Source organism: Porites lutea, chromosome 1, assembly GCF_958299795.1.
Source record: "Porites lutea chromosome 1, jaPorLute2.1, whole genome shotgun sequence".
Lineage (NCBI taxonomy): Eukaryota > Metazoa > Cnidaria > Anthozoa > Scleractinia > Poritidae > Porites > Porites lutea.
In genome coordinates, this window is record NC_133201.1 from 38918626 (window position 1) to 38946625 (window position 28000).

Genomic DNA, 28000 nt, shown 5'->3' on the forward strand with positions numbered 1-28000 from the left:
AGACGTTTGTCTTGATGATCTTGTCTTACATATCAAAATGTACGAATCAATATGTGAGGTTTTGGTATGGGGCTTTCGTGAACAATGTGTATTTGATAATGTGTGACATTTCTTTGACCAGAGGATCGAAATGCACCAATCATACAGTCTAGTGAGTCTCTTATTGAAATAATCCACCCATCATGAGGCAGCGTTTATTCGAGGGCGGCGTTTAATGGAGGAAATAGGGTACGCTTAGTACAACCACGCCCAAATATACGCTCCCACAGAGTCTTGTTGAAATCCGTTTCAGGATTCGACACTTTTGTACTAGAAATACGGTTTTAATTTCCGTGTTATTGCTACCACAAGAGTAAAATATTAAAAAAGCCGAGTAACATTAAATAAGAATTATTAAAAATTCAACTGTGTTATTGTTGAATTGTGTTTGATTGCTTCCGCCAGTGCAGTACAGTCACCAGTACCAAGTTCATTGTATCTCAAATCCAACTGTGTTATTGTTGAATTGTATTTGATTGCTTCCGCCAGTGCAGTACAGTCACCAGTACCAAGTTCGTTCTCTGACAAATCCAACTGTGTTATTGTTGAATTGTGTTTGATTGCTTCCGCCAGTGCAGTACAGTCACCAGTACCAAGTTGATTCAATGTCAAATTCAACTGTGTTATTGTTGAATTGTGTTTGATTGCTTCCGCCAGTGCAGTACAGTCACCAGTAACAAGTTTGTTGTCTGACACATCCAACTGTGTTATTGTTGAATTGTGTTTGATTGCTTCCGCCAGTGCAGTACAGTCGCCAATACCAAGTTCATTGTATGTCAAATCCAACTGTGTTATTGTTGAATTGTGTTTGATTGCTTCCGCCAGTGTAGTACAGTCGCCAATACCAAGTTGATTTAATGCCAAATTCAACTGTGTTATTGTTGAATTGTGTTTGATTGCTTCCGCCATTGCAGTACAGTCACCAGTACCAAGTTGATTCAATGTCAAATTCAACAGTGTTATTGTTGAATTGTGTTTGATTGCTTCCGCCAGTGCAGTACAGTCACCAGTACCAAGTTTGTTGTCTGACAAATCCAACTGTGTTATTCTTGAATTGTGTTTGATTGCTTCTGCCAGTGCAGTACAGTCACCAGTACCAAGTCCATTCCATGCCAAATCCAACTGTGTTATTGTTGAATTGTGTTTGATTGCTTCCGCCAGTGCAGTACAGTCACCAATACCAAGTATATTCCTTCTTAAATTCAACTGTGTTATTGTTGAATTTTGTTTGATTGCTTCCGCCAGTGCAGTACAGTCACCAGTACCAAGTCCGTTCTCTGACAAATCCAACTGTGTTATTGTTGAATTGTGTTTGATTGCTTCGGCCAGTGCAGTACAGTCACCAGTACCAAGTTCATTCGCCCACAAATTCAACTCTGTTATTGTTGAATTGTGTTTGATTGCTTCCGCCAGTGCAGTACAGTCACCAGTACCAAGTTCATTCGCCCACAAATTCAACTCTGTTATTGTTGAATTGTGTTTAATTGCTTCCAACAGTGCAGTACAGTCACCAGTACCAAGTTCATTCGCACACAAATCCAACTGTGTTATTGTTGAATTGTGTTTGATTGCTTCCGCCAGTGCAGTACAGTCACCAGTACCAAGTTCATTCGCCCACAAATTCAACTGTGTTATTGTTGAATTGTGTTTGATTGCTTCCTTCAGTGCAGTACAGTCACCAGTACCAAGTCCGTTCTCTGACAAATCCAACTGTGTTATTGTTGAATTGTGTTTGATTGCTTCCGCCAGTGCAGTACAGTCACCAGTACCAAGTCCGTTCTGTGACAAATTCAATTGTGTTATTGTTGAATTGTGTTTGATTGCTTCCGCCAGTGCAGTACAGTCACCAGTACCAAGTTCATTCGCCCACAAATTCAACTGTGTTATTGTTGAATTGTGTTTGATTGCTTCCGCCAGTGCAGGACAGTCACCAGTACCAAGTTTATTCACAGCCAAATTCAACTGTGTTATTGTTGAATTGTGTTTGATTGCTTCCGCCAGCGCAGTACAGTCACCAGTACCAAGTTCATTCCTACTTAAATTCAGCTGTGATATTGTTGAATTGTGTTTGATTGCTTCCGCCAGTGCAGTACAGTCACCAGTACCAAGTTCATTCCATGGCAAATCCAAGTGCGTTATTTGAAGAAGCGAGCCAAGAGTACGAGCTAAGAGCAGATGAAGGGTACAGCTCTTTTCATTTTTACATTCTTTAATGCATTCCAATGCAACTGAGAACGTAGCGTTATCCTTTACCTTCTTAGCAATACACGAGACGAAAGCCTTTATCGCTTCTTCCGATTGCGAAGCTAGCATGCCGCATGTGAACAAAAGCACCTGTTTAAGCTCTTTAAAATATCTGTCGTCGGCAATTAAGGTTTCTGGACAAATTTCATTGTCTAGAACCTGGCAACAGAGGTGAAATGCCGCAAACAGTTCCTGAAATGTTTTATGTAAAAAGCAATAGTTCAGAGATGGTCTCACTTTTTTAGGGCTACACTCAACAGACAAGAAGCCGAATTCAGGTAATTCTTCTGAGCAATTTTTAAACTCGTCTTCTTCGAGGGACAGGTTATTATGAAGCAGACCGTTCCAGGCGATGGAGCCAAGCTGTCTTAGTTGAGTATTGTATACTTTAGTGAGGTCTTCGTCTTTGGTATTTGGTAATGGTAATCCTTTCTTTTTCCTATATCTTCTAAGAACACACTCTACCATTTCTAGATACAGCTGTGTACCACTTTCTGGAAAAATACCATCAGAGTCCTCACAAAGAAGACAAAGAAGTACAGTGTTTAAAGGACTTTCTGTCAACTGTTGGAGGTTTTCGTCAGACTCTAGTTTGTTTATAAGCTTCTGGGCCAAATGCGGTTCCCCTTTGAAATACCTGAAAATGAACTCTTGGGCGTCTTCTTTGGTGAAACCTTCAATTTCTAGCAAGGTATCGCAGCACTCACGCACCTCCATCCCAACCTCTTGTCGTGCTGTAGCTACAATGTAACACTTTGGTAGCACTCTTCCTTGAATGACTTCCTTAAACGCTGCAAACATATTGGCAGGCAACTCATCCAATCCGTCAAGTACCAGTAAAATTTCGGGCTGATTAGAGCGAATGAATTTGAAGAATTCTTCCTTATCTTCTTTTGTGCAATCTCGAGGCAGAAGCTGGTCATCAATGGCGTCCCAAAGGACAGACTTGAAGATTTCGTTCGCTTTCTCTTTTTCAGATCGATGGAGAGGTTGTCCTTCGGTGGCCTTCGAAAGGCAAGACTCTATTTCTCGGCATTTAAGCAGTAAAACAACTTCGAAGTTTGGAAAAAAACTTCCTGAAGGATCTTCTGCCACTTGTTTGTTCGCTGTCCAATCGTAAGCAAGTTTATTACAGAATGTGGTCTTTCCTATACCTGGCCTCCCTTCAACTAAGACCGTCCTAGGATGAGCGCATTCTTCGTGGGGTTTGAAGATATCTTTCATAGTAACAGTTTCATCAGTCTTTATTCCCCGTTCTTTCTTTCTGCTCACTATTTTGAGTCTGGTAAAATTGTTATCAAGGCTTAATCGAAACTTTTCCCACCATGGAAAGGGTGCAAACCATCTTTCACGGGTGCTGTAGAGTTGGCGAATGCCATCAACAAATCCAGTTGGGTAAAAACCACCTGAAAATAAAAGATATATCGTGTTTAAGTCGAACCCCCACTTCACAGACACCACCTGAATACGGACATCTCGTTGTTTTATGGACAGTTTCCTTTAACACTGGCAAGAGCCCTTATATTGTCTCAAAATTCAACCCGCTTTAAATGGACACCTGTGTAAGTAAGCCACCTCTGTAGAGTGCATGGCATATGACTACTAATTCGAGGGTCCTACAGATGTTTCGAGCTCCTCCGAGTTTCCACTGACTTTCCCCCTTGAGAAAAGCAAGTTGCACTCTTTTAAAGCAAAACATTGAAATTATTCCCTTTACACTAAGTCTTAATTGCTTTGTGACGACTCAATCTAAAGGCAGCGAAACGACGATCACGGTTATAATTCTTTTCATGTATTCGCTGATAAAGCAATTTTCAATCTCTAGCGAAAATCACTCTATTACAAGCACAGTCTGTTAATAAAGATCAGCTTAATCAAAACGATGGCGCCGGCAACGAGTGTCACTAAAACTTAAGGTAATTCCCTTGTTTTGCACTGCGTATCACCTACTGCGCATAACATGACGACATCAAAGCTGGTGGTGATTTTCACCAGTCACCTGAAAAGACGTAACGGCCCTCTTTTTAGTTTTAATCGTTTTAACTGAAATTCTGACAACCCTCCCCGGCTAAAATGGTGTTGGGCTTAAAACTCGCCCCAGTCCCCGCGCGCAAAATGCCCATTTGAAGCCGGAATTGCCCCTTTTGTTGTCTCTGCAAGGAAAGAAGAACGGTGATTCCCCTTTTTTTTATTGGTTATGGCTAGAAGAAAAAGATATTTAAAGGAGAAAAAAAATATGGTTAGTAGAAGTTTTATTATTTTTTTTATAAGAATGACGTAAAATGCCGCATTTGGAGACACAGTATAAACGGTCCACGTTTTAAATTACTTCCAAGATCGAGCAATTTAAAGTCACTATACTGAAAAATTACAGCCCAGATCAACAAACGGGCTTTAGATTTTAGTATATTTCATAGGTTTTTTTTTGTACGAGAATGATTTTTGACGGTTGTTCCAGCTTCGAATATTCCGTGCGCAACTTGGCAAAAACACATAGAATAACGGGCTCGCGGGGCGAAATCAAGCAAGGTGACCCCATCCATTTACTGGAGATTTTCAATGTACTGACTGTCAATTGGACCAAGTTTTCAAAAAACTTCATAGTACACCCTTGTTAGTTAGACGGGGTCTAGGGTTTATCGTTCATATCCGAGAAGACTAGAAAGTCTAACCGTTTGCAGATGTCTTTCCAAAGGCAGCACGTTCTCCTCAGATATTTAAAAAACCCTGAGTGTTGGTCCGGCCGGGGCTTGAACCAGCGGCCTCCAGCTCGGCAGACCTGCGCTTAACCAATTGAGCTAACCAGGCGTGGTTAATGAAGTGCGGTGGATATGAAGCCCGGCCAACTTCATTGTCATGTTTTTGTTCGCTTTTTTGGACTTGACCGTGCACCTTTCATTGTGAACTAACGGACCAATAGCAACGTCCTATAAATTTATTCAGTCATAATTTGTGAACCAAGACAAAACATTGTACACGCTCAGCGAGTCCTCAACAGAACCTGCACCCGATTGTTTCCATCTTTGATTTTTGCAGGCTTTCAGAACCTGTCTCCTCTACTAAACTAACGGGACCACTTGCACTATTTTCCTTCCCATGACCTGCACATTCAAGAACAAAAATAGCCAGAATATCAGCCGTCTCCTCGAGTCGCAAACTTTTTTGTTTACGACATTATTAAAACAAGTTGCTTCTTCTTTCGGAAAATGTAAATTACATAACTTGAAAGATGAGTGCCCTTAAATGCAGAAACTAAATTCTGTCACTGAATTGGAAGCATAGATTTCTTCGAGAATCTCTTGATTGATTCTAATTTTCCAACAATTTAAGGTCGAGATTTTGAACATTGAATCTGCTGTTATTGACTGTTCTGTGTAAGCATAGTATTTTTGAATAAAGAAAGAACAATGAAGAAGCAACTAGTTTTAATAATGTAGTAACCAAAAAATACACCATTAAATCTGGATGAAAACGTAATTGTGAAGTGTTTTCATAAAGGCCCATTGGTTTTATGTAATGCTTTAGTTGGTAGACGCTGTATTTTCAGTCAATTTTTCGCACGTTTCTTCGATAGTTTGCCGATAAAACGCACATGGTTTAAAGAGCAAAAACGGTTGTAAAACTAAAAAGAAACTAATTATACTGTTCAATAAATCTTTGTAATTAGCAATTATTAAATGAATAATAAATGGCTTTATTATAGTTGCTACATTTTGCATGATGTGCCGTGTGTTTTTGTTCATATTTATTGTTTCAAGGAAATGTGTTAGTCGGTTGCTCTATTCAAACCTGGTGGCTACTTCAGTTTTTATTGCAACCCCTGCTTTAATCTACCCACCACTTAACTGAGGGATTGAAATGGCTGTATTGCAGACTCCTTAACAAAAGACTTATCCCACGCAAACGGCGATTATTTTCCTAGCACATTGCAAATCCTTGTACTCTAGAAGCTGGTTCCGAGTTATGAAGCCCGTCAGACGTCTTTGTTATAATATATAGATTTAGCCGGGGCTAAAAGTGAGGCTCCCATTAATAAATTGATAATTCAAATCAAACAATAAACTTGTATTTCATAATTCAGTTAACTTTAGAGCACATTCATGTGACTTTTGAGGGAAATGCTAAGTGATCTTAGAGAAAAATAATTTGCAGACAGCCCAAGAGTGAACCAAATCTTACATCGAGTTGATAGCCTCATATGTACACCTAAAACTGGCAATCATCTTCGATCACATTTAAAAGCCATAATGGCTCTTGATCACCGTACAGTAATTAGGTCTGGAAAAAAATCAGGCCCAATTTGTTGCGTTCGAGACGTTTAGTTTACAAACTCTTGCCAACAAATCTGGGTGCGTGTAAACCAACCCTTTATGCCATTTATACATCACATCTGAGTTGAAATAGTACTATGAGGCACTGTTTTTATCATACAGACCTCGGACAAAATGCAGTATTTCACAATTTTGCAATACAAATTGCACTCATTCAATATTCTGGACAATCGAAGCATGCATGGGCTTTTAGCTAAACTGTTAAAAAAATTTCCAAAATCATCTCTACGGCCAGCCGGTTCTCATTTTTGCAGGGCGAGATGTGGTCGAGTGTTTGAATAAACATAAATACAGTTACGCTCCAACATAATAAAGAATTTATTATGTTTATTTTTTATTTAATGGTTTTATCGATGGGTAATCTTCAATTTTGAAAAGCGTTTGATTCGCGGATATATATATATATATATATCCGTTTAGCGGATAGCCTGTTTTGACAGCTGTCAATTGATCACAACATTGATGTCCAATATGTGTGCATTATCAGTTTTCCTGCGCTCCCAAACTGACTAGAAAGTATGAGATTAAACATTGATCGCAATCTAGTAAAACAATAAACTGGTCAGCGGACAGCTTCCAAATAAATCACGTCACCTCGATGACTTGACATATGAACCCGCGATATACTCATGTGATACTGGTCAGTGGCTATCCTGTTTTGACAGCTGTCAATTTGTATTGTAATTTGTATTGTAAAGCAGTAGCAGTTTATGCAATGTGTTACTCTCTCATTAATCCTTGTGGATACTGAACTTAAGGAACTTTATTTGCCCTTGTTAGTAACCGGATCTACACTGTACAATGTGATGGGTGTGAAAACACATCTATCAGTATCAGTGAAGCTGAGATAAACCTTACTCTCCGGGCTGTAACCACTTATGTCCTATGTTGCAATTTGGCTCCAAGCATGTCTTCATTGAAGATGTGCATATTTTCAAAGATTGTCATAAAAAGACACTATTTTTGTTGTGGATTGGGACATACTGTATAAGCTGTGTGGTTCGGAAAACAAGTGGAGTAAAGGATTTGTCCTCTCTGGTAAGATATGATGGCAGTTCTTTAGCTGCAGTAAGGCATGTTCAAAGTATCATACCTGTCGTACGACCACGCCCAAATATACGCTTCCACAGCGTCTTGTATACACTTCTAAAACGCTGGTGTACACCTTGATCATGGAGAACTCTTTTGCTTGAACCTAAAGCTTCACTTCTAGCACCTGCAGGATCACTGCTTGCCCCTTGCTGAACTTTAGATTTGCCTAAAAAAAAAACAACAAACAAACGAACAAAAACATGTCATCATTTCTTATAAAATTATAACCAATTATTTCGGCAAAATTCATGCCCAGTTCATAGCCTGGGGCCAGGTTCTTTAGTGAGGGAAAAGGGCTATAAACTGAAAGTGGGGAGCGAGGGGAGGAAAGTTGATTTCTTGCAATCTAATTTAATACTTCATACTTGTTGTGCCATCTTTTGACTCGAATATTCGATTTGTGTACTTTCACGTTAAAGGTGCGCGTGCGCAGGTATATTTTCCCATCAAATTTTTTTTTGTATTTTGTAGCCCGAATAGACTTCTTTAGCTTGTATGTTTTGTTTTCCCAATAGAGGACCCAGAGGAACTTGACCCTTTGTCTCTTCATAAGATTGTGCGTAGATATCAGGTGAACACGATGTAATTAGAAAGAATTAGTTCTCTAGAGTATTATCACATGACCTATATTGGGAAAATAAAACATACAGGCTAAAGAGGTCTATTGCTCGAACTCCCTCCTTGTTTTTTTGGGAATATCATGAAAGATAAACCCTCTTAACTCGAAAGAGGGCAGCTACACCGAGAGCATAATCATGTATACTTTGATCTACTTACTAGCTTATCAGTTTAAAAAAATTTCTAAAAAATTGCAAAAATCCGAATGTTGGGTGGAAAAATGGTCATCAAGAAATGAGGATTTTGAAGACAAGAAATGAAGGGAAAGTCTGAAAGTCCTAAATAAAGCAGCTAAAACCTACGTACAAAAGAGGAACTTGGCAAGGTAGCCTGAACAGTTAGCAAGCCAAGTCTGGAGCAGGTTTGTGACCTTAAAAATTGGACGGAAAGTTTAGCCGTGTCTATATTAGATATAAAAGACACATTAAACATTAATTTCTTTGGTTTTTCCTTTATGAATTATTAACGATTTCCTAAAGCTGTCGTAAGCGACCACTCCGTATTGTTTACAATGCAGTCGCTTACGAGAGCTCATTTCCGACCAGCTCTAATTACGACCACTTTTTCGAATTTCCCGGGTGGTCGCGTAAGAGAGCTTTGATTGTGTGTTCCATTGTGTACTTTTCACCAATTCCCCCGTAGAGCCCTTTTTGTTGTTTTTTAAATTCAACCCGCTTAAAACGGACAAATAATGACGCGGACACTGTTTATAGTCCTTAAGTGCAGAACTTATCTGCAGATCTTACATGTTCCTTTATCACTGCTTTCTTGTCCGGCGGATGTCAAGGCATCTAACTTTTCTCTAATGGCTGTTATTTCACCTTTAATCTTCTCAAATTTTTCTCTGTCTGGGGATACAAATATAAGCAAAACTTCCGTTAGTTGAAAATATACTAATTTTTGAAAAAGGTAAAGGGCGGCGTGGTTGCCTACTGGTTAGTGCTGTGAACTTTGGATCGAAAAGAGTTCCGGGCTGAAGCCCTGGCGGCAGTCACTGCGTTGCATTCAGTGTGCCTCATTCCACCCAAGTGTATACATGGGTACCAGCGAATTTTATGCTAGGGGTAAACATGCCTTGGACTAGCATCCCATCCATGAAGTGGCAGAAAAATTCCTCGCCGTGTCAATGAATACCGGGACAAGCTCTGGCCGGATGGCCCAGTTTGCCTCGAACGCAGAGGATTGAAACTCAGGGACCAGTTGTTACTGCAATCTCACGATTATGGGGATTTTCCTAGCAAATCGCAAAGCCTGTCATTCTCCTCAAATTTGTTTGTCAAGACGTAAATTAACTCAAAATCTTCATTGCTTGAAATACTAGAATACTAATACTGCCCATATGCAAATTGCCTTCATTTGCTAAAGTTTTCAATTTCTCGCCCATGATTCCTAGTTCGCTGTGATCTCTTCGAGGTCCAGTTTTTTGGTTCAGTTTTACCCTTGTTCAAAATTTTGTTTTCAGCAAAAATATCAAGTTTTTGTGTATGGTAATTTACGATACTGAGCACAAAAAAGAAAATGAAAACTGATCACACAAAATGAGAACATTTTATATGACTGAGGAGGTCGTAACTCTTATTCTGTCAAGAGTTAAGAGGGCTACCCTACTGATTTTCATAACGACTGGGATTCCCCCACCCAACAGACTGAGTCATCTTATAGAAGGTGTCTTAATTTTAGAGGGGAATAGATTATTAAAACCTTTTAAAGGCCAACATACCTTCAAGTTTGTCTCGTGAATTATCGCCGTCTTTCTTCAGTTCCTTTAACAATCCTTGAATGAAAGAATAGGTACAATAAGATAGTGAAAAAAACACAGTTTAAGTTGCTAAATACCAAATGTTTGTTTTGTTTAAACACCTTAACTCTGTACTGTTATGGGGGGTCTAAATTTAAAACAAATCGGATTTGATCTCAAAACATTGCAAGTGATTTTGGTGAGTTTTGTCTTGGGTGGTTATTTCTGTCTTGGGGATTAGAACTTGCCTCAAAGTCTTAGACTTACAAACAAGGTCTCGGCATCTTTGACCCTATTACTGAATTTGCAACCCCTTAATTCCTGATATAATCAGTTGAACATGTTGGCAAAAGAGACTACATTACATGCGAACGTAAAAAGTCATAGACATTAGTAGTGTTTTGCATATTTACATCTTTTTTTGGGGTTTGTCTCATTTTTCAGGGGACCAATCTAAACAGCCACTTTTAATAGCAAAAACTATAAACTCTAAACTGTGAATAAACCTTTAAAGGCATACCATTTTAATAATTATTTTATAGTCAGATGATATAAATTTTGTGCAGGTCATAAAACTTCGTGGCAAGCCGTGTCTACACTTAAAAAAGATGATGATAAGGAGATGATGGCAGACATTGCAAGTGTCATCTTATTACTAGCAGTCTCAGAAGAAAGACTGCAACAGATTATGGAAGCCAAAGAAGAAGATTCCGTGTTTAGGCAGATCACAACTTACTGCTTCAAGAAGTGGCCTGACAAGCACTCATTAATAAAAAAGGATGCCATAAAAACCCACTGGCAGTACAAGTGGAACTCTCTATTGCACAGAACCTGGAGGATTCAAGAGAATCGTCATTCCCACCTCCGTGTGATTAGAAATCCTCGCAAAGATCCATAAAGGACACTACAGGATTGCAAAATGCCGAGAGTCTGGTGCCACGGGAAAGCAGAGATGACCAGGAACTAGTGCAACAATCCAGAGATGCGCACTACACATAGACAAGAGGCCTGAACAGCATATCGAGGCACCTCTATTGCACCTGGCAGAAGGTGGCTTCAGTCCTCCTCGAATTGAAAGGCATGGACTACCTGATACATGTAGCTTTTGACTACTTTTCAAGGTATGTAAAAGTGGCAGCCATGAAAAAACAACAAGTCAACTGAGATCATTGGGGCACTGAGCGCCATATTTGCCACACGGTACAAGAGATCCCCGAAAAAGTGTGATCTGAACAAGTTTTTCAGTTTGACATATCAGAATTCACCAGTTGTTCCAAAAAATAAATAAAGGATTTAAACACACCACTAGTACTCCAAGATTTTCCCCCAGCTGAATAGAGAAGTCAAGCGTGAAGTCTGTACAGCCAAGAACATCTTAAAAAAGAAAAGGACCCTGGAAAAGGGCTGCTCGCTTACAGATCAACGCCAACAGCATGCCAGTACCTTCCCCCCAAGCTGCTAATGGAAAGGCAGAACGGAAAAAGTGTACAAAAACATTTCACACTCAGCTTGATCCAAGGTGGCCTGATCTGCAATCACTGTGAGCAAAATGGACAATTAAGTACGCTAAAGCGCCTGCAGTCCTCTTTCAACAGCAGGCACAGAGCCCTTCCTTTGAACCCAACAGATTCCGGAACAGAAGTTTACATCAAGGACCTCCAGCGCCTGGATATCTCGTGGTAATAGCTGCAGAGAAAGCTCACTTGTATGAGGTGAAGACACCCACCAGCACCATAAGAAGAAGAAACTGTGTACACCTAACACCATTGCCAAAGCAGAAACAGCACCAACCTACACCAAACAAGACAAACACTTCAACAACTGTCACAACAGACATTACCGATGCTAAAGTACATTGTAAATCTACAAGCGCTTACCCATAACAAAAAAAATACCAGTTGGGTAGAGAATTTTAAAAGGTGACATAATACTATGCTTATTGCAGGGTTACATTTTTTTCAGTGAATACTCGAATGTATGGAGTATGTGGCGCTACTTTCAGCATTAGGATTTCTGACTTACAATACTGCATGTAAATATATCAGGTCATTAAGTCCTCTCTATATATTTTAACTTTAGGTCATCTGATTTGTAATTCCAGGATACAATACATTCACTCTTGTTTGTACCTCATATGAGGCAATGGTCACCTAGATCGATCCCCAAGGTGGCCAGAGTAGAGAGGTTCCCTATAAATTCTCAAGATGCAACTATTTTGTGATCTTATTTATACTTATAAAACGCTGGTCTACACCTTGATCATGGAGAACTCTTTTGCTTGAATCTAAAGCTTCACTTCTAGCACCTGCAGGATCACTGCTTGCCCCTAGCTGAACTTTAGATTTGCCTTAAAAACAAACAGACAAACAAACAAAAACATTCAATCATTTCCTATAAAATTATAACCAATCATTTCGGCAAAATTCATGCCCACTCCATAGCCTGGGGCCATGGCTCTTTAGTGAGGGAAAAGGACAAATAACAGGATGAGTTTGAAGAAAAAGGTAAACTGAACGGGGGGGGGGGGGGGCGAGGGGAGGACTGAGGTGGGGAAGAAAGTTGATTTCTTGCAATCTAATTTAATAGTTCATACTTGTTGTGCCATCTTTTGACTCGAATACTCGATTTGGGTACTTTCACGCCAAAGGCGCGCGTGCGCGAGTATATTTTCCCAACTCATATTTTTGGCATTTTGTAGCCCAAATAGACTTCTTTAGCTTGTATGTTTTGTTTTCCGAATAGAGGTCCCAGAGGAACTTGACCCTTTGTCTCTTCATAAGATTGTGCGTAGTTATGCCGTGAATAAGATATAATTAGAAAGAAACAGTTCTCTAGAGTATTATCACATGACCTTTGTTGGGAAAACAAAACATACAAGCTAAAGAGGTCTATTGCTCGAACTCCTTCCTCGTCTTTTTGGTGAATATCATGAAAGATAAGCCCCCTTAACTCGAAAACGGCCACCTACGCCGAGAGCATAATCATGTATACTTTGATCTACTAGCTTATCAGTTTAAAAAAATTTCTAAAAAATGGCAAAAATCCGAATGTTGGGTGGTAAAATGGTCATCGAGAAATGAAGATTTTGAAGACAAGAAATGAAGGGAAAGACTGAAAGTCCTAAATAAAGCAGCTAAAGGCTACGTGCAAAAGAAAAACTTGGCAAGGTAGCCTCAACAGTTAGCAAGCCAAGTCTGGAGCAGGTTGATGAAAAGGGAAGGTTGGAGGCGTCTGGTATGGCAAAAAAAGCTCTGCTCAGTCCACCAAGCAACGTTAACATTCAGCGCGCTCGTCTCGAATTTGTAAAGAAATACTAAAGCCTCACTGTGGAAAGGCTTTCTTTTTTGGATGAACGCCCAAAATACATATACATATATTTTTTTTCAACTGCGTAATCTAAGAAATGATGTTGTTTGGGGGTCGACAAGGCTCTTCCGTACCAGGTGATAAAAAAGCTCAGAATGGATCATCTGGGCCTATTCTGATGACATTCCTGTTTGATTCATCAGGAAAAGGTTTTGAAGAATACTTCAATACTTCCTTGCGACCAATCTCGTAAGCGACCAGCTCTAGTTACGACCACCTTTGTGAAACCAAGTTTAAACTGCGACTTACACTTTGTAATGAAAAGCTCCCGTGAGCGACCAATCCCATAAGCGACCGCGACCACTTTTGGAATCATGTACTCAACTGGACTTTTCCTTTGTTTTTTAGCTCTCGTGAGCGACCACTCAGCGGCCACGTGACTCAGAGTCTTATTCATATAAATCAACACTTAAATGAAACTGCACAGTGCGCTAATGATCTAAAAAATTGGACGTAAAGTTTAGCTGTGTCTTTATCAAGTATAAAAGACACTCATTAAACATCAATTTCTTTTGTTTTTTCTTCATGAATTATTATTGATTTTCTGAAGCTCTCGTAAGGGACTACACCGTATTGTTTACAATGCGGTCGCTCACGAGAGCTCATTCCCGACCAGCTCTAATTACGACCACTTTTTCGAATTTCTCAGGTGGTCGCGTAACTGAGAGCTGCAACTGAGAGCTGCAACTGTGACTTTCGCCAATTTCCCCGTATGGCCCTTTTTGTTGTTTTCTAAATTCAACCCGCTTAAAACGGCCAAGTGATTGACGCAGACACTGTTTATAGTCCTTAAGTGCAGAACTTATCTGCAGATCTTACATGTTCCTTGATCATTACTTTCTTGTCTCGCTGATGTCAAGGCATCTAACTTTTCTCTAATGGCTGTTATTTCACCTTTAATCTCCTCAAATTTTTCTCTGTCTGGGGATAAAAAATTTTAGCAAACTTCCGTTAGTTGAAAAATACTAAGTATTGAAATAGGTAATGGGTGGCGTGGTTGCCTAATGGTTAGTGTGAACTCTGGATCGAGAGTTCCAGGCTCAAGCCCTGAGGGCAGTCACTGCGTTGCATTCAATGTACCTCATTCCACATAAGTGTATACATGGGTACCAAAGAATTTAATGCCACGGGTAAACATGCCTTGGACTAGCATCCCATCCATGGGGTGGCAGAAAAAATTCCTCGCCGTGTCAATGAATACCGGGACAAGCCGGATGGCCAAGTTTGGCTCGAACGCACGGGATTAAAACTTGGGACCTGTTGTACCTGTAATCTCACGATTATGGGAATTTTCCTAGCAAATCGCAAAGCCTGTTACTCTCTTCAAATTTTTCTGTTAAAAGAAGTAAATTCACTCAAAATCTCCATTGCTTGAAATACTACAATACTAATACTACCTATAGGCAAATTACCTTCATTTGCTGAAGTTCTCAATTTCTCGCCCATCCTTCCTAGTTCGCTTTTGATGTCTTCGAGGTCATCTCTGATTTTTTCTGGGGAAGACATTCATTGTAAGCCGAATAGTACAATTATAACTAGACTGCAAAGAAGTCGGTTTTTTCTCAAAATCGGTAAAGCGTAGTGTGCGCGCGAGCCTTTTTTAGTGCCTCGCTCCAGACCTTTTGTTTCCGCGCACTTGAATACGCAAAAATACGGACTGTTTTGCAGTCTAAATTATAACAAGAAAAAAGTATTGAGAAAGATTATTATCTCTTCAGCAAAAAAAAACGTTCAGTGTCTTTTTAATTGTGTCATGCAGTAAATGAAATGAATTTTATGACTCAATATTTGTATTACAGTAGAGTTTGGCAAGTAGCAGCCTCCGTTACTTTCGGAATTAGCAGGCCTGAGGGGCCGCAACCTTTGGGTGGCCGTAACTTTCAGATAACCGTTACTTTCGAATGGCTAAAATGTGACATTAATTAAATAAACAAATTGACCAGGACTGCGCAAAAAGCATAATGTGTCGCTTTCATCCTCAGTGAATTCTCTCTGCTCCGTAACTTTAATTTCTCGACGTTCAGGATCACGTAAGAATACTCTTGCCTTAGTCCCATCAGAGACAAAAGGTAAGGTCCAGCCTATTGACGTTTAGCCTCTTCGCAGACCCTCCAATTTCTCTTTAGAGATCACTGAGCGCGCTTATGCAATTAAAAACCGCTGGTTCTTTTGACAAAATGGCCGGAGGGCAAGCTTGGCGAGAAATCTCTCCGGCGTCGATGAAAGCATACCATTACCGATCACTATTCACTCGTTTCTCAAATGTGGTATTGCCGTCCCAACGACTGGGGCACGGTATAATGAAATTAACATTAGTATCAAATGGTCACTCCAGTGACAATGAGGACCTACTACGGTTCTATGACGAAAGCGACGAAGAATGATAAATGTAAACCTACACATGCCGAAGAACAATGAACCCTAGATACTTTATGGCAACTTCGTTTGAAAAAACTTTTATCTGTACAATTGAAACGTTAGTTCTTGTTCAAATTATAACAATAAAGCTTGTTTGATTTTAGGCACTGACGGATGGTACAGTAAATGAAGGCATATTGCTTCATAAAGGCCAAGAAAAGAGGAAAACTCTATGATATCAACAGATGAGAGGAATATGTCCATGTACTTTTAGGGGCCGACAGATAAGAGAAACATTGATTTTCTCCCTTGAAAGGATATTCGATAAGTGTAATGTGTTTTTCTTGTTTTGTTTTGTTTTGTTGTTTTTTTTTTTATCAGACCCTTATTGGCAGGGTGCAAAGAAAATCATTTTTACAGCTTGCCATTCGGGCAAGCCGAAGCTAGCATTTACTAGCCCAGACGTCATTTCAACTAGCCCCAAAAGCTTTTTGTCGAGCAGAATTGATTTCACACTTCTTCTGTTATTCAAATTCCTCAAAGAACATCACTTGCCCGTCGGGCAAGTTAAAAACAGATTTCACTAGCCCGATAACAAAATCCACCGGATAGCCCCGGGCTATCGGACACTACTTTCTTTGCACGCTGATTGGACAACACTTTTGTTATTTCTCTTGTCTCTCACTCAGTCAGTTGCAATGTTTTGACTTGGTTTCTACAGGACTGAGGCCTTGAGTCAATTTTGCTCTTCGTAAACTAACTGGACACCTGTCTGTTACATGGAAAAAACGAAAAAAAGGAAAGGAAAGTGTACTGGTCAGAAGAGAATAAAAAGTAATAAACAGTTTGGAATACCGGGAAGAAAACAGTGAGCCGGTCCACATAGGCTGAAAGCAGCTTGATATAAAATTGTTTGTAAAATGCGCAGGTTAGAATGTGACACAGCTTCTATAAGGTATAGCCAAGGTGGCTTGTTGTCTTTTTATAACAAAGTTTATAAGTACACATACCTTTTTCTTGGTTGGCTTTGTCGCTGATTTTTCTCTCACTTTCGAGGATCTGATCATTCATGTTCTTTAGCTGCTCTGTTTAATATCAACATTAAATATCCATTCACCACGTTTGCATTGCCCATAATGCATCTTGTTTGCCCCCCTCCAAATTCTACACAAGCTTGGGCTTCAATTTGTCTTCGAACGACTGTAACACCCATGAGAAATTGGGAAACAATTGTTACACAAACCAGAGCGCAAACAAAGTGTATTATGGGCAATACAAAAGTTGCGAATAAACCCTGTAGATACATGCCATAGGGGGATATGTAAGAGTATCTTTACTGCTCATCAGGCAAGTAGTGACAATAACACCGCAAAGGTTCGAGAGTTTCTTATCATGGGTATGATAATGGGTGTGTGGTCACTTGATCTTTAAGTAGAGGAGGAGAAGGCGTGCGCGGTTACTCGGGAAATGCCACGTAACAAAAATAAAAAAAAATAGAACCAATACAACAGAAACAACATCAGACTTAAAATCCATCAGAATAAAAATAAGATTAAAAATGAAAGTTTAAGGAAAACTTGACTCGTTGGCTTGGGGATAAGTAATGTATACGAAACGCAAACATTTTTAATTGAACGTCACAGTACACGTTCTTGAGTTATATTTGCATTATGATAAAAGGTAAATTTTGAGGTTCAATTTTATCCTTGTTCAAAATTTAGTGTTTCAAAATACTACTTTTTGTTTTAGTTCCAATTTTTGTGTATGGTAATGTACATGTACGATACTAAGCTTAAAACAAAGAAAATGCAAATTGATCACGCTAAATGAGAACATGTTTTTTCACTGTAGGGGGAGATGGAGAGTTAAGAAGTCGACCATACTGATTGTAATAACGACTGAGAGTCCCCCCCCCACCCCCACCCCAACGGACCGAGTCACCTTAACGAAGGTCTCTTAAAGTGGTTGAGCACAGTTTTGTGGGCGGTCAGCGGTAACTCGTGTGACGGCGTGCGTCTCAAATAAGACACACAAACATGGCGGCGAAAAAGCAGTGGTACACAGAACAGGATTTCTCAAAATCTACTCATTAAAATTTTGTGGTATTTGGCAGAATTTTTACTTTTAACGTATTTTAAATAATAAGAACTTTAAAATGAAGGTTGAACAGACAATTCTGTGACAAGTTTAATAATTACAGAACAATTACATTATTGAATATCTAAAAACCTGTCGGTTAAAATTTGGTCAAATAAGTTTCAAATGGTAATGATTAACTATAGTAAGCTGTGTGCAAGTTTATAGGAAAATCTAATGAGCGAATTTTATGTAAACTAAGCAAAAGTGAAATTTTAAGGTTGTATTCAATCGTTCATGTTGCCATGGAAACTAAGAAAACGACAAATTTTCCCTGTCAATCAAAATCTTTTATCAGTATATTTTTCACTTGCAAGTTTCAGCTTGTGAGCTGCAACCTTTCTCTCACCATGATTTGGCAAATGAATACACTCACAAACTGCCAAAACTGTGTTCAGCCTTCTTAATTTTACTAGGGAATTGATTATTAAACCCTTTTAATGGCCAACATACCTTCAAGTTTGACTCGTGAGTTATCGTTGTCTTTCTTCAAATCCTTTAACAATCCTTAAATTAAAAAAAATAGGTAGAATAAGAAGTCAGCTACTACAAGTGGAGCAAACACAGTTGAAGTTGCTCTTTACCAAATGTTTGAGAAGTTTAAACACCTTAACTCTGCACACTGTTATTGCAGATCTAGATCTAAATAACAAAATCTGATTTGATCTCCAAACATTGAAAGTGATTTTGGTGAGAACTACGGTTTGTCTTGTCTGGTTATTTCTGTTTCGGAAATTAAAACTTGCCTCAAAGTCTCAGACTTATAAAGAAGGTCTCGGCATCTCTGATCACAACCCCTTCCTGATATAATGAGTTGAACATGTTGGGAAAAGAGACTGCATTACTTGCAAAGGTCAAAATTATTGGTAATGTATTGCAGATTTAGATCCCTTTTTTAGTTGCCTAATTTTTCAGGGGACTACTCTAAACAGCCATGATTAATAGCAAAACCTATTAACTATAAACTGTAAATGAACCCTCAAAAGGGTACCATTTTAATAATAATTTAATGGTCAGATGACATAAAATTTTGTTGAGCTCATAAAACTCCGCGTCAAGCCGTGTCTACAATTAAAAAAAGTTGATGGCACCCCCATTGTTCCTGGCAGAAGGTGGCTTCAGTCCTCCATGAATTGAAAGGCATGGGCTACCTGGTAGCTTTTGACTACTTTTCAAGGTATGTGAAAGTGGCAGGCATGGAAAAAACAACAAAGTCAACTGACATCATCAGGACACTGGGGGCCATATTTGCAACAAAGTACAAAATCGAGAACCCCCAAAAAGTGTGATCTGAACAGTGCTTTCAGTTTGAATTTGCCAGGTTTGCCAAGTAATAACTAAAGGATTTAAACACACCACTAGTAGTCCAGAGATAACTAAAGCAGCAGTCATCTTTCAACAGCAGGCAAAGAGCCCTGCCTTTGAACCCAACAGATCCTGGCACAGAAGTGTACATCAAGGACCTGCTGAGCCTGGATGTCTCATAATAGTAAAAGCTGCAGAGAAACCTCACTTGTATGAGGTGAAGAGACCCAACAGCACTACAGTCAACTCTCTCCAAGACGGACACCTTTGGGACCGGCGCTAGGTGTCCATCTTAGAGAGATGTCCGTCTTATAAAGAGTCAAATAAAGGGAATAAGCAAAGGCAGGGACCAACTGTAGGTGTCCATTTTACAGAGGTGTCCGTCTTACAGGTGTCCATTAAGAGAGAGTCGACTGTATAAGAAGAAGAAACTGTGCACACCTAGCTAACACCATTGTAAAGCAGAAACAGCACCAACAACCATCACAACTGACATTGCTAATGCGGATCATTATACCTTTCTGGGAAACTACCCAAATACTCCTCTCCTTAGCCAACATTAACACTTGCTTCTCATTCAGGGCAAAATGTTGGCTTAGGGGTGGGGTAAGTCGCCAGTTTCCCAGAAATGGATAATGATCGGCTAATGCTAAGGTAAATCTACCAGCACTATACCCATAACAAAAAAATTTCTGTTGGGTAGAGAATTTTAAAAGGTGACACAATACTATGCTTATTGCATAGTTACATTTGCCATCATTTTTTTTTCAGAGAATACTCATGTATGGAGCTCTACATACATTTGGAAACTTCATGGTAATGGCTTATTTTGTGTTAACTTTATTAGGGTTTCGGAGTTACAATACTGCATGTAAATTTATCAGGTCACTTCCCTATATTAACTAACTCTCCCGCATTATCTGGGAGTCTCCTGGATATGGCGCCAATCTCCCGCTCTCCTGTACTGGTAACCATATCTCCCGGATAGAATCATCTTTTGAGCTTTTCTGTGCCTTAGTTTGAGATTCACCCCATTTTTAGCTCAAAACTTGAATTTTTCTCATTCACAGTACTGTTTCTGGGGTATTTGTGCACGCATTTAGTCACTGACAAAGATTATTTCTGGAAAGTGATGATTGCAAATTTTGATAGTATGCACTGCATGTAAGACTTCTTATAATGTCTTAAGTCATTCCCATAGAATACCGAAGTGATGACATCATAAAAATGAAATTTGTGAAATTATGGGATTTGTTAAGATATTCTGAAAGAACAACGTCCAAGACTCCTACTCGCTAAAAATTAGCAATTTGGGGCAAATTGTCTCTGAGATATTAACCCAGTGATGCTGTGACGATTCCATACAAATCCTTCAAAAATTGGCTTGGTTCATAAGATTAGGAACCAGGCAAGATTTAGAAGGATTTGTATGGATGTCATCGGAGCATAACTGGGCTACAGAGACAATCTGCCCCAAATTGCTAATTTTTGGCGAGTAGGCGCCTTGGACGTTGTTCTTTTAGAATATCTTCACAAGTCCCATAATTTCACAAATTTCATTTTCTATGATGTCACACTTCGGTACTCTATTGGGGGCTGGGTCAACTTGTCAGGGGGGGTCCAATGAAATTCCGGGGGGAGTGATAAAAAGAGAGTCTCCAGATTGTAGATCTCCAGAGGTTGGCATCTCTGCATTTCATCCATTATACCTATCTTAACTATAGTTGATCTGATTTGTAATTCCAGGACTGATCTGTGATCTTATCCATTCAATCTTGGTTTTTCAAAGTCATTACAGTCTACTCATTATGACGTATGTGTTACACAGCACATGTTTTATCACTTGTACTGGTTAAACATTTTTGCGCTTCATGCTCAATTTTAACTAATGATAAAACAATTCTGTTCTTATTTTGAACATTACTTAAACTGATTCCTGTAACCAAAAACTGTGTATCACTTGTCAGTCAGGACAATCTGAAAGTGCATCATCTGCAGCTGTGGCTGACCTCTTAGTTAAATGACATTTGAATTTGCATATTAGCACATATTTTTTACTATACTTGTAATAATAATTAGTTATTCTTTAGTTTATCTCTATTTATTATTTTTTATTATAAATAATAAATTATTACTATTTATCATTGTCTGAATTATAAAATATGTATGAAGATGCTCGATAGTGGGGACACAATAAAGTCTACAGTGTATTATACATGTAGTATTGGTATTTCATTTATCCACAGTAAAAATTCTTGGTGCATTTTCAACTTTAAGTTTCTTCAAGTTTTATAATTATGTATCACTTAACCACGTTTGCACCGGAATTTTATAACTTTTTAACTAAATTATTATAAATTCGTGAATATGGAATGGAACTAAGCAATACTAAATTTGTGTGAACCTTCCCTACCTTGAAAATGATTGTAGATCTTAAAATACATTTTTAACACTCATAGCATCCCTATTTTAATTTTTTATTTTGTATTTGGAATGTTCTTTTCATGTCCACAATTAGCTATAAATACTCCGACTCTTAAATATAAAGTTCGATCATTCATTTGATTACCTTCAATCTCATCAAGTCTGTCTTTGCTGCTATCATCATCTTTCTTCCACTCCCTCAGTAATTCTTGGTAATGTTGCTCAATGACAGGATCCATGCTTTCAGTCTTCAGTCTATTGATAGCGGCAGAATCTGCACCCAGTCCTACCAGTGCATAACTTATATCCTGCCAATAGGAATTAAATGTGGCATCATCCACAGATGCCTGGCTGGCATGTCCATAGACATGGTTTCTGTAATACTTCACCCTAGCTATGTTAGCTTCAGCACTTGTATCTCCAGCAGGTGGGAGATTATCCCAACCAGTGGTTGGAGCAATCAAGCCACATACATTCCTTAAGAGCAACATCAGAAGTGTGACGTCAAAATCTTTCGAAGATACGGATGAAGGTGAAGGAGGATACAGCTTGGCCCATTGAGTGGGATTAAGAATTCTCTTCTTTCTAAGTGTCTGCAGTATTGGGTGTACAGGAGGCTTTGTTACAACTCCATGTAGTCCTGCTGGTGGGTGAATGCTGTCAAACTTGTTTCTCAATGCTTGGGATCCTACATCCACCAGGAGACGACACAGACGAGCATAATTTGTTGTTTCCTTGGTAGATGCATATGAAGATGTAGCAGCTGCAGAAGCCATGTTGCAAATTTAATTTTGTACACTGTAAACCATTAAAAATAAAATAAAATAATTACAATAGATAAATGGGTAACCATTATGTAATAGGCACAAGGAGTGTAGCACATATGCATATATTTACAGCACTTATAAAAGAACATTGAGTCATAAACCCAAAGGGATTAGTTACGCAGGGTACAAATCAAGCTAAACAAGGATTGCACTCCATGGTGGATGCATATGTTAGCTGTAAACTATTTTACAATATTATTTTACAATAGGAAAATGGCCACAAGGAATGTAGCACAGCTATAACTTCAAGGATAAAAATTCCCATTTATTTTGTTTCACTGAATAATATATAGATTTAGCCAGGGCTAAAAGCGAAGCTCTTGTTAATAAAACTTGTAAACAAAAAAAATTAAATCGTCTAATGCTAAACGGGGAGGCCAATGGAAATGGCATCAATAGATCTAATTAGCAAAAAAACAAATTGCACGTGCAGCACGCTTTTTTTTCTAATTAGCAAAACAACAAAATTTGCACGTGCAGCACGCTTTTCGTCCTTCTTTGCCGTTGTTTTGCACAACTACAACGCTGTTTTGTAGGACTAAACGTCAAACTTCCTAGTTGCACATTATTTTTATGGAGGAATTCTTACCCAATATTTTGTCTCCTGTGTTGATGTTCGCTTTTATTTTTCAGTGCCGCTCAGTTTCACCTTGCTGGCCACTAGCATTTCTCATTGTCTCAGAGCCGCTTTGAATTTTCATGTTTTTCTTCCTACAAAATTCTTCTCTTTTGTTCTCAGAAACTAGCTCTAGCTCAGTTTCTCTGTTATCCACGTGAGTGTAAACATCAAAAATAACGTTGAAAAAGACACGACTTTGCTGTTGTTTTTTCTTTCTAAAAGTCCGGGCGGCCATGCGATTTCTTTCCAAATAAAACCTTGAGATGCATTTGGGTTGCCATACCTGTTAATTGAATTATTTTACATTGGTATGTCTGTGGTGCGGACGGACGGTCGGGCGGGCGGGCGGTCGGTGTACGGTCACGTGATTACCAAATTTTCTCGGATGGGTAGTTTACCACATTTTTTTACCCATGGTGCTCCGCTGCGCGCTTTGCGCGCGAGAGCTCTGCTATTACTGTATGCATGCATGTTTAGAGCACTTAGAAAAGGACATTAAGCCATACACCAAAAGTTTTAAGTTATGTATTAAAAATAAGCAATTTTGAAATTACGGAAATATTAAGTCTCACTCCTTCAATGTCTTCAGCTTGGAGCACCAATTTCATACGATCATCAATCAAATTATTTAACTCGTGATCTAAGCTAGAGGTGATCTTTCAAAACCCTTAGTATCTTTTTAGGTTTACCTTCAACGCATGAAGTATGTTAAGTCACAGAGAAGCTTGGGTAGGCAAATTGTTCCTGAAACATGGACATAATTATATTATTGAGCAAAACAAAATTCCCTAGTCAGCTGTTTTATAAAATTTTATAAAATTTCATAAAATTTTGTAAATTTTACATGATTTTATGAAGTATTTTTTACAAACTTCATACTTTTATTACTTGTATGTTTTTATAAAACAAAATTCACAATAGTTCATGCACTTATAAAATTGTATATACTTTTATAAAATTATATTTTATTTCATAAAACTTTGTATGTTTTTATAAAACAAAATTCACAATAGTTCATGCACTTATAAAATTGTATATACTTTTATAAAATTTTAGACTAAATACAACTCTGTAATGTACAATATTATAATTGCTCAAATGTCACGAACCTACTTGCCAGTTTTTTGGCACCCCTTGTTTGAAGTTTTCCCAGGTTTTGTTTGGTTAAAATTGCACTCTGAGGTGATTTTAATTCTAACAAGTGACACATTTACCAGTAAAAATGTACTGTACATTAATTACTTAAAAAAAAACAAAGAATATTCTGGTTTTAAGGAGATTACATTTCTTGCCATTTTTCCACCATTATGATATTCAGAGCCCCAGTCTACCAGTGAATGTCAGGCTAGGGATGACATTGACATTCTTGCATTTATAATTCATGTGCAAATCATACCAAACAAAATAGCCATGGGATAATGAGATCTGTATACAAAACAAAAAGGCCAGGAGGAATATGAGAAAAGGTCAACTTGGATCTTTCTCTTACGACTGTAAACTGGGCAGAATTTCAGAATAATATTGCTGGGGTTTGTACCGAGCAAAGTCAGTCCTTATGGGCCCATCCCAACGCCCACCCCCTACAAAAAAAAGCCAAGATGGGTTTTGATGGACAGAAAATGGAAGAAATAACAAAAAGAAGATAGCTACACTAACAGTCAACTTAATAAGCTGCTAAAACTAGGAGTTGCAATGTGAAAGTAACTGCTACAGGTGTCTCATTTAAGGTTTACTTTAACAAGCAATTTCCACGTCTTAATTTCCCAAAACGAAGACTATAGCGACATAAAGGAATAGAATGGCAATTTCTGTTGCTTTTCCCAGCCGATACATCATTGCCATTGATTGCAAACTGCCTAAAAAAGTGCTTAAGAATGTAGTGACTTTCAAATTTTGCCTCAATTTTGTTGTAACACATGCGCCATATTATCTACCGTGACATAGCTTAAAGTTTCAGTTGTCGTTAAACTCTGAGAAGTGCGAATGTATTATCACAGCAAAATTTTCCTTTTCTTGGTATTTAGAGATATTATAGTTGCGAATAAAGCTGCCAAACCTTCATTTTCACCCTGTATCTGTAACACAATGACATATGATATGCAATGGTGTTATGTAATTGTATACCGCGTGACTTATTTTTCAAGATCGCTGATAAAATAAAACCGTTCAGTTTTTTTTCCATCTACTATGGTGAAAATAAGATGGTTATTAAAGTCTGTTAGAGCTCGAGAGCAGAAAAAGTTGCATGCTATGTTAGTTTATATTTTCTGACGGTCTACCATCAATCCACGGTCTACCCTTCTGCAGCAGTAAGAAATATTTTAATGGATTTTGTCTCTCTGCTTTAAAAAAGAATTGAAGTGAATAACCTGAATCTCTTCTTTATACTTCATGAAAATAATCTCAGTACAAATGTCCTCTAAAATACATTTCACTGTGGAAATCCGCCTCTTTGTAGCAGCGTTATAGCGGTTCCAAGTGGCCCAAAATGCCATACAGTCACTGTAATTTTAGCGGTGTTTGCGCCCCAGCCAAGATGGCGTCATAAACCGTGAAAAGGTCTATTTGCTAACAGATATTTGTTGCTTCTAATCCTTTTTTTTGTCGAATAAAAATCGAACTCAAATCACTTGATTGCCATATCCATTTTTATCTATTGGCTACTCCGGGGTGTAACTACACCCAGAACTACACCGACGTTATTTTGAAAGGGCAGCCGGGTCTTAATCGTGACTGGGCACCTACCCGCCTATTTTAAACCCGGTTGTAAAGAAAAGATCAGATTTTTCAGATTTTTTTTAAAGATTTTTTTTTAAAGTGATGATCGTTTGATCCTTCGACTCTCAGTTGCAACTGCATTGTCAACAAGTTTACTGTTCGCATGAAACCAGTTTTCATTTTTGGATGAACAGATGAAAAGATATCATTAGACTCCGATATAAATCGATGAAATCAGTAAAAATCAAGATAAACAGATAAACGAAACGAGTGTGTCATCGATTTCTACCGATTGATCGATACAATCGATATCAATCAAATCAGTTTTTCCGATTTTTATCGATTCATCGATTGATAAATCGATACCAATTTTTATTGATTGACTACTCCGGGATGTGTACATGTGCCATGCCATCTCATTCATGTCCTATGATGTAAGCGACTGGGAAAGGTTTCCAATTTCACAGGAAGCAATGCTGTATTTTTACCCCGAGAATGAATTTTCATGTTTTGACTCCTCTCGCGTATAAAATTTTGCTTTAAGCCTCGGAGAACATTAAATGGAAGTCAAGAAACGTTGTTGAATTCGTTTCTTTGACTGGATGTAAGCAGTAACAAATACCGAAAGCTTGCCTTTTTTAATTTTTCTCTCTCTCTCCGGTACCCCTCCCGCCCCCTGTTCTCCCGGGCTCCCGCCCCCTGTCCCCCCCCCCCCCAAAAGACTGATGGAACTGGATTAAATCTTGAACATTCATTGCTACTCAGAGTTTCGTGTAGCCTCCCACGCAGACGTTCTTAGGGGTTCTTCACACGTTCCTGCCCCACTGACGAGTGGGGCAGGAACGCGTGACGAACCCCTGCCTCTTGCGAAGCAATCAACAGGCTACGCATTTACAAACGAATATAAAAACTTTTTGAACGAATCAGGAGACGAATGTTGCAAAAGCTCAAGCAGACCTTCAAGAAAGTCCTTCATCCGATTTAATAATGGCGCAAAACTTTTCGAACGGAGGTTAATAGTAGACCTTTTCACGGTTTATGACGCCATCTTGCCGGGGGGCAAACATGGCTAAAATTACAGTTAATGTATCCATGGGATTTTGGCCCACTTGGAACCGCTATAACACCGCTACAAAGAGGCGGATTTCCAACATTTGCCACTACTTTAAATAGTTTTATTGATATCATTCATTCCAAAAAAAAAATAAACCTATTGAAGAAAGTACGACGTCTGAAAAATTCAAATTATAAATCTTCTCATGTGGCTTCTATTTCATGGTAATTTGCATACTGTTGATTAGAAGCGTTTGTATGAAATCTTAAAATTCGTTTACGGTCGATTAATTCATCGCCTTCGGTCGCATTGTAATTGGGGTATGGATTTTGTCTCTCTGCTTTAAAAAAGAATTGAACTGAATAACCTAAATCTCTTTATACTTCATGAAAATAATCTCAGTACAAATGTCTTCTAAAGTACTTTTTCACTGTGGAAATCCGCCTCTTTGTAGCGGCATTATAGAGATTCCAAGTGGCCCAAAATCCCATATATTCACTGTAATTTTAGCGGTGTTTGCCCCCCAGCCAAGATGGCGTCATAAACCGTGAAAAGGTCTATTTGCCAGCAGAAATTTACTGTTTCTTCTAATCCTTTTTTTGTTGGATAAAAATCGAACTCTAACACCAACTTCGATGGTCACATGAAATTTTATGATCGACTTTTATCGATTTCCGATACCTGTCGATTGATTTCTACTCGACATTTATCGACAACGATCGATTTTAATCGACTTTCGAAATTATCGACATGTAACACCCTTTATGGAATGTCCTTATGATAGTCCTCTTTTTTGAAATATTAAATTTGCATCGTAAAATTCCTTGTTGTTTAGTGTCTGCGGGGCAAAATAAATCACCGGAGTCATCTTAGTATATCTAACATATTTTCCAACAAGACAACATCGTCAGGATTTCTTACCTTTTGCACAACAGCCGCGGTAGCAAGCTCAGCTCGTCAGCTTCCAAGACTTCCAGGCGAGAAAGTCACGCGATGTGTTGGTATTTTGATTCACTTGAATTTCTTCTCGGAATACAAAATGAACTATTGTAATCACCAGCCAAAGAGAGAAGTTTCGGCCTCACAGATCAAAATGGCCATCAAGGCGTTCACTGAACTGAAGGTATTTCT

At 38.6% G+C, this 28000-nt stretch overlaps 1 protein-coding gene across 1 annotated transcript; it reads right to left on the minus strand.

Moving 5' to 3' along the window:
- Position 1: 1 nt before the first annotated feature.
- Positions 2 to 28000, minus strand: LOC140950098 (uncharacterized). Its single transcript, XM_073399279.1, has 12 exons — positions 27791 to 28000; positions 23787 to 23841; positions 21797 to 22449; positions 18376 to 18429; positions 16797 to 16871; positions 14841 to 14921; positions 14248 to 14349; positions 12317 to 12409; positions 10045 to 10098; positions 9071 to 9172; positions 7708 to 7872; positions 2 to 3689 (listed from the first exon to the last, which is right to left on the minus strand). Exons 3-12 carry the CDS (start codon positions 22425 to 22427, stop codon positions 394 to 396), a joined length of 4653 nt encoding a protein of 1550 aa, XP_073255380.1. The 5' UTR covers positions 22428 to 22449; positions 23787 to 23841; positions 27791 to 28000; the 3' UTR covers positions 2 to 393.

What these genes read in the sequence shown, in the direction of transcription:
- LOC140950098 (XM_073399279.1), bottom strand. Translation starts at nt 22,427, where the DNA reads ATGGCTTCTGCAGCTGCTACATCTTCATATGCATCTACCAAGGAAACA. An exon ending in GAGAACTTCAGCAAATGAAG is followed by an intron (nt 14,350 to 14,840) that starts GTAATTTGCCTA and finishes TTTTATCCCCAG; the next exon opens with ACAGAGAAAAATTTGAGGAG. An exon ending in AAGAGTTCTCCATGATCAAG is followed by an intron (nt 10,099 to 12,316) that starts GTGTAGACCAGC and finishes CTTTCATTCAAG; the next exon opens with GATTGTTAAAGGAACTGAAG.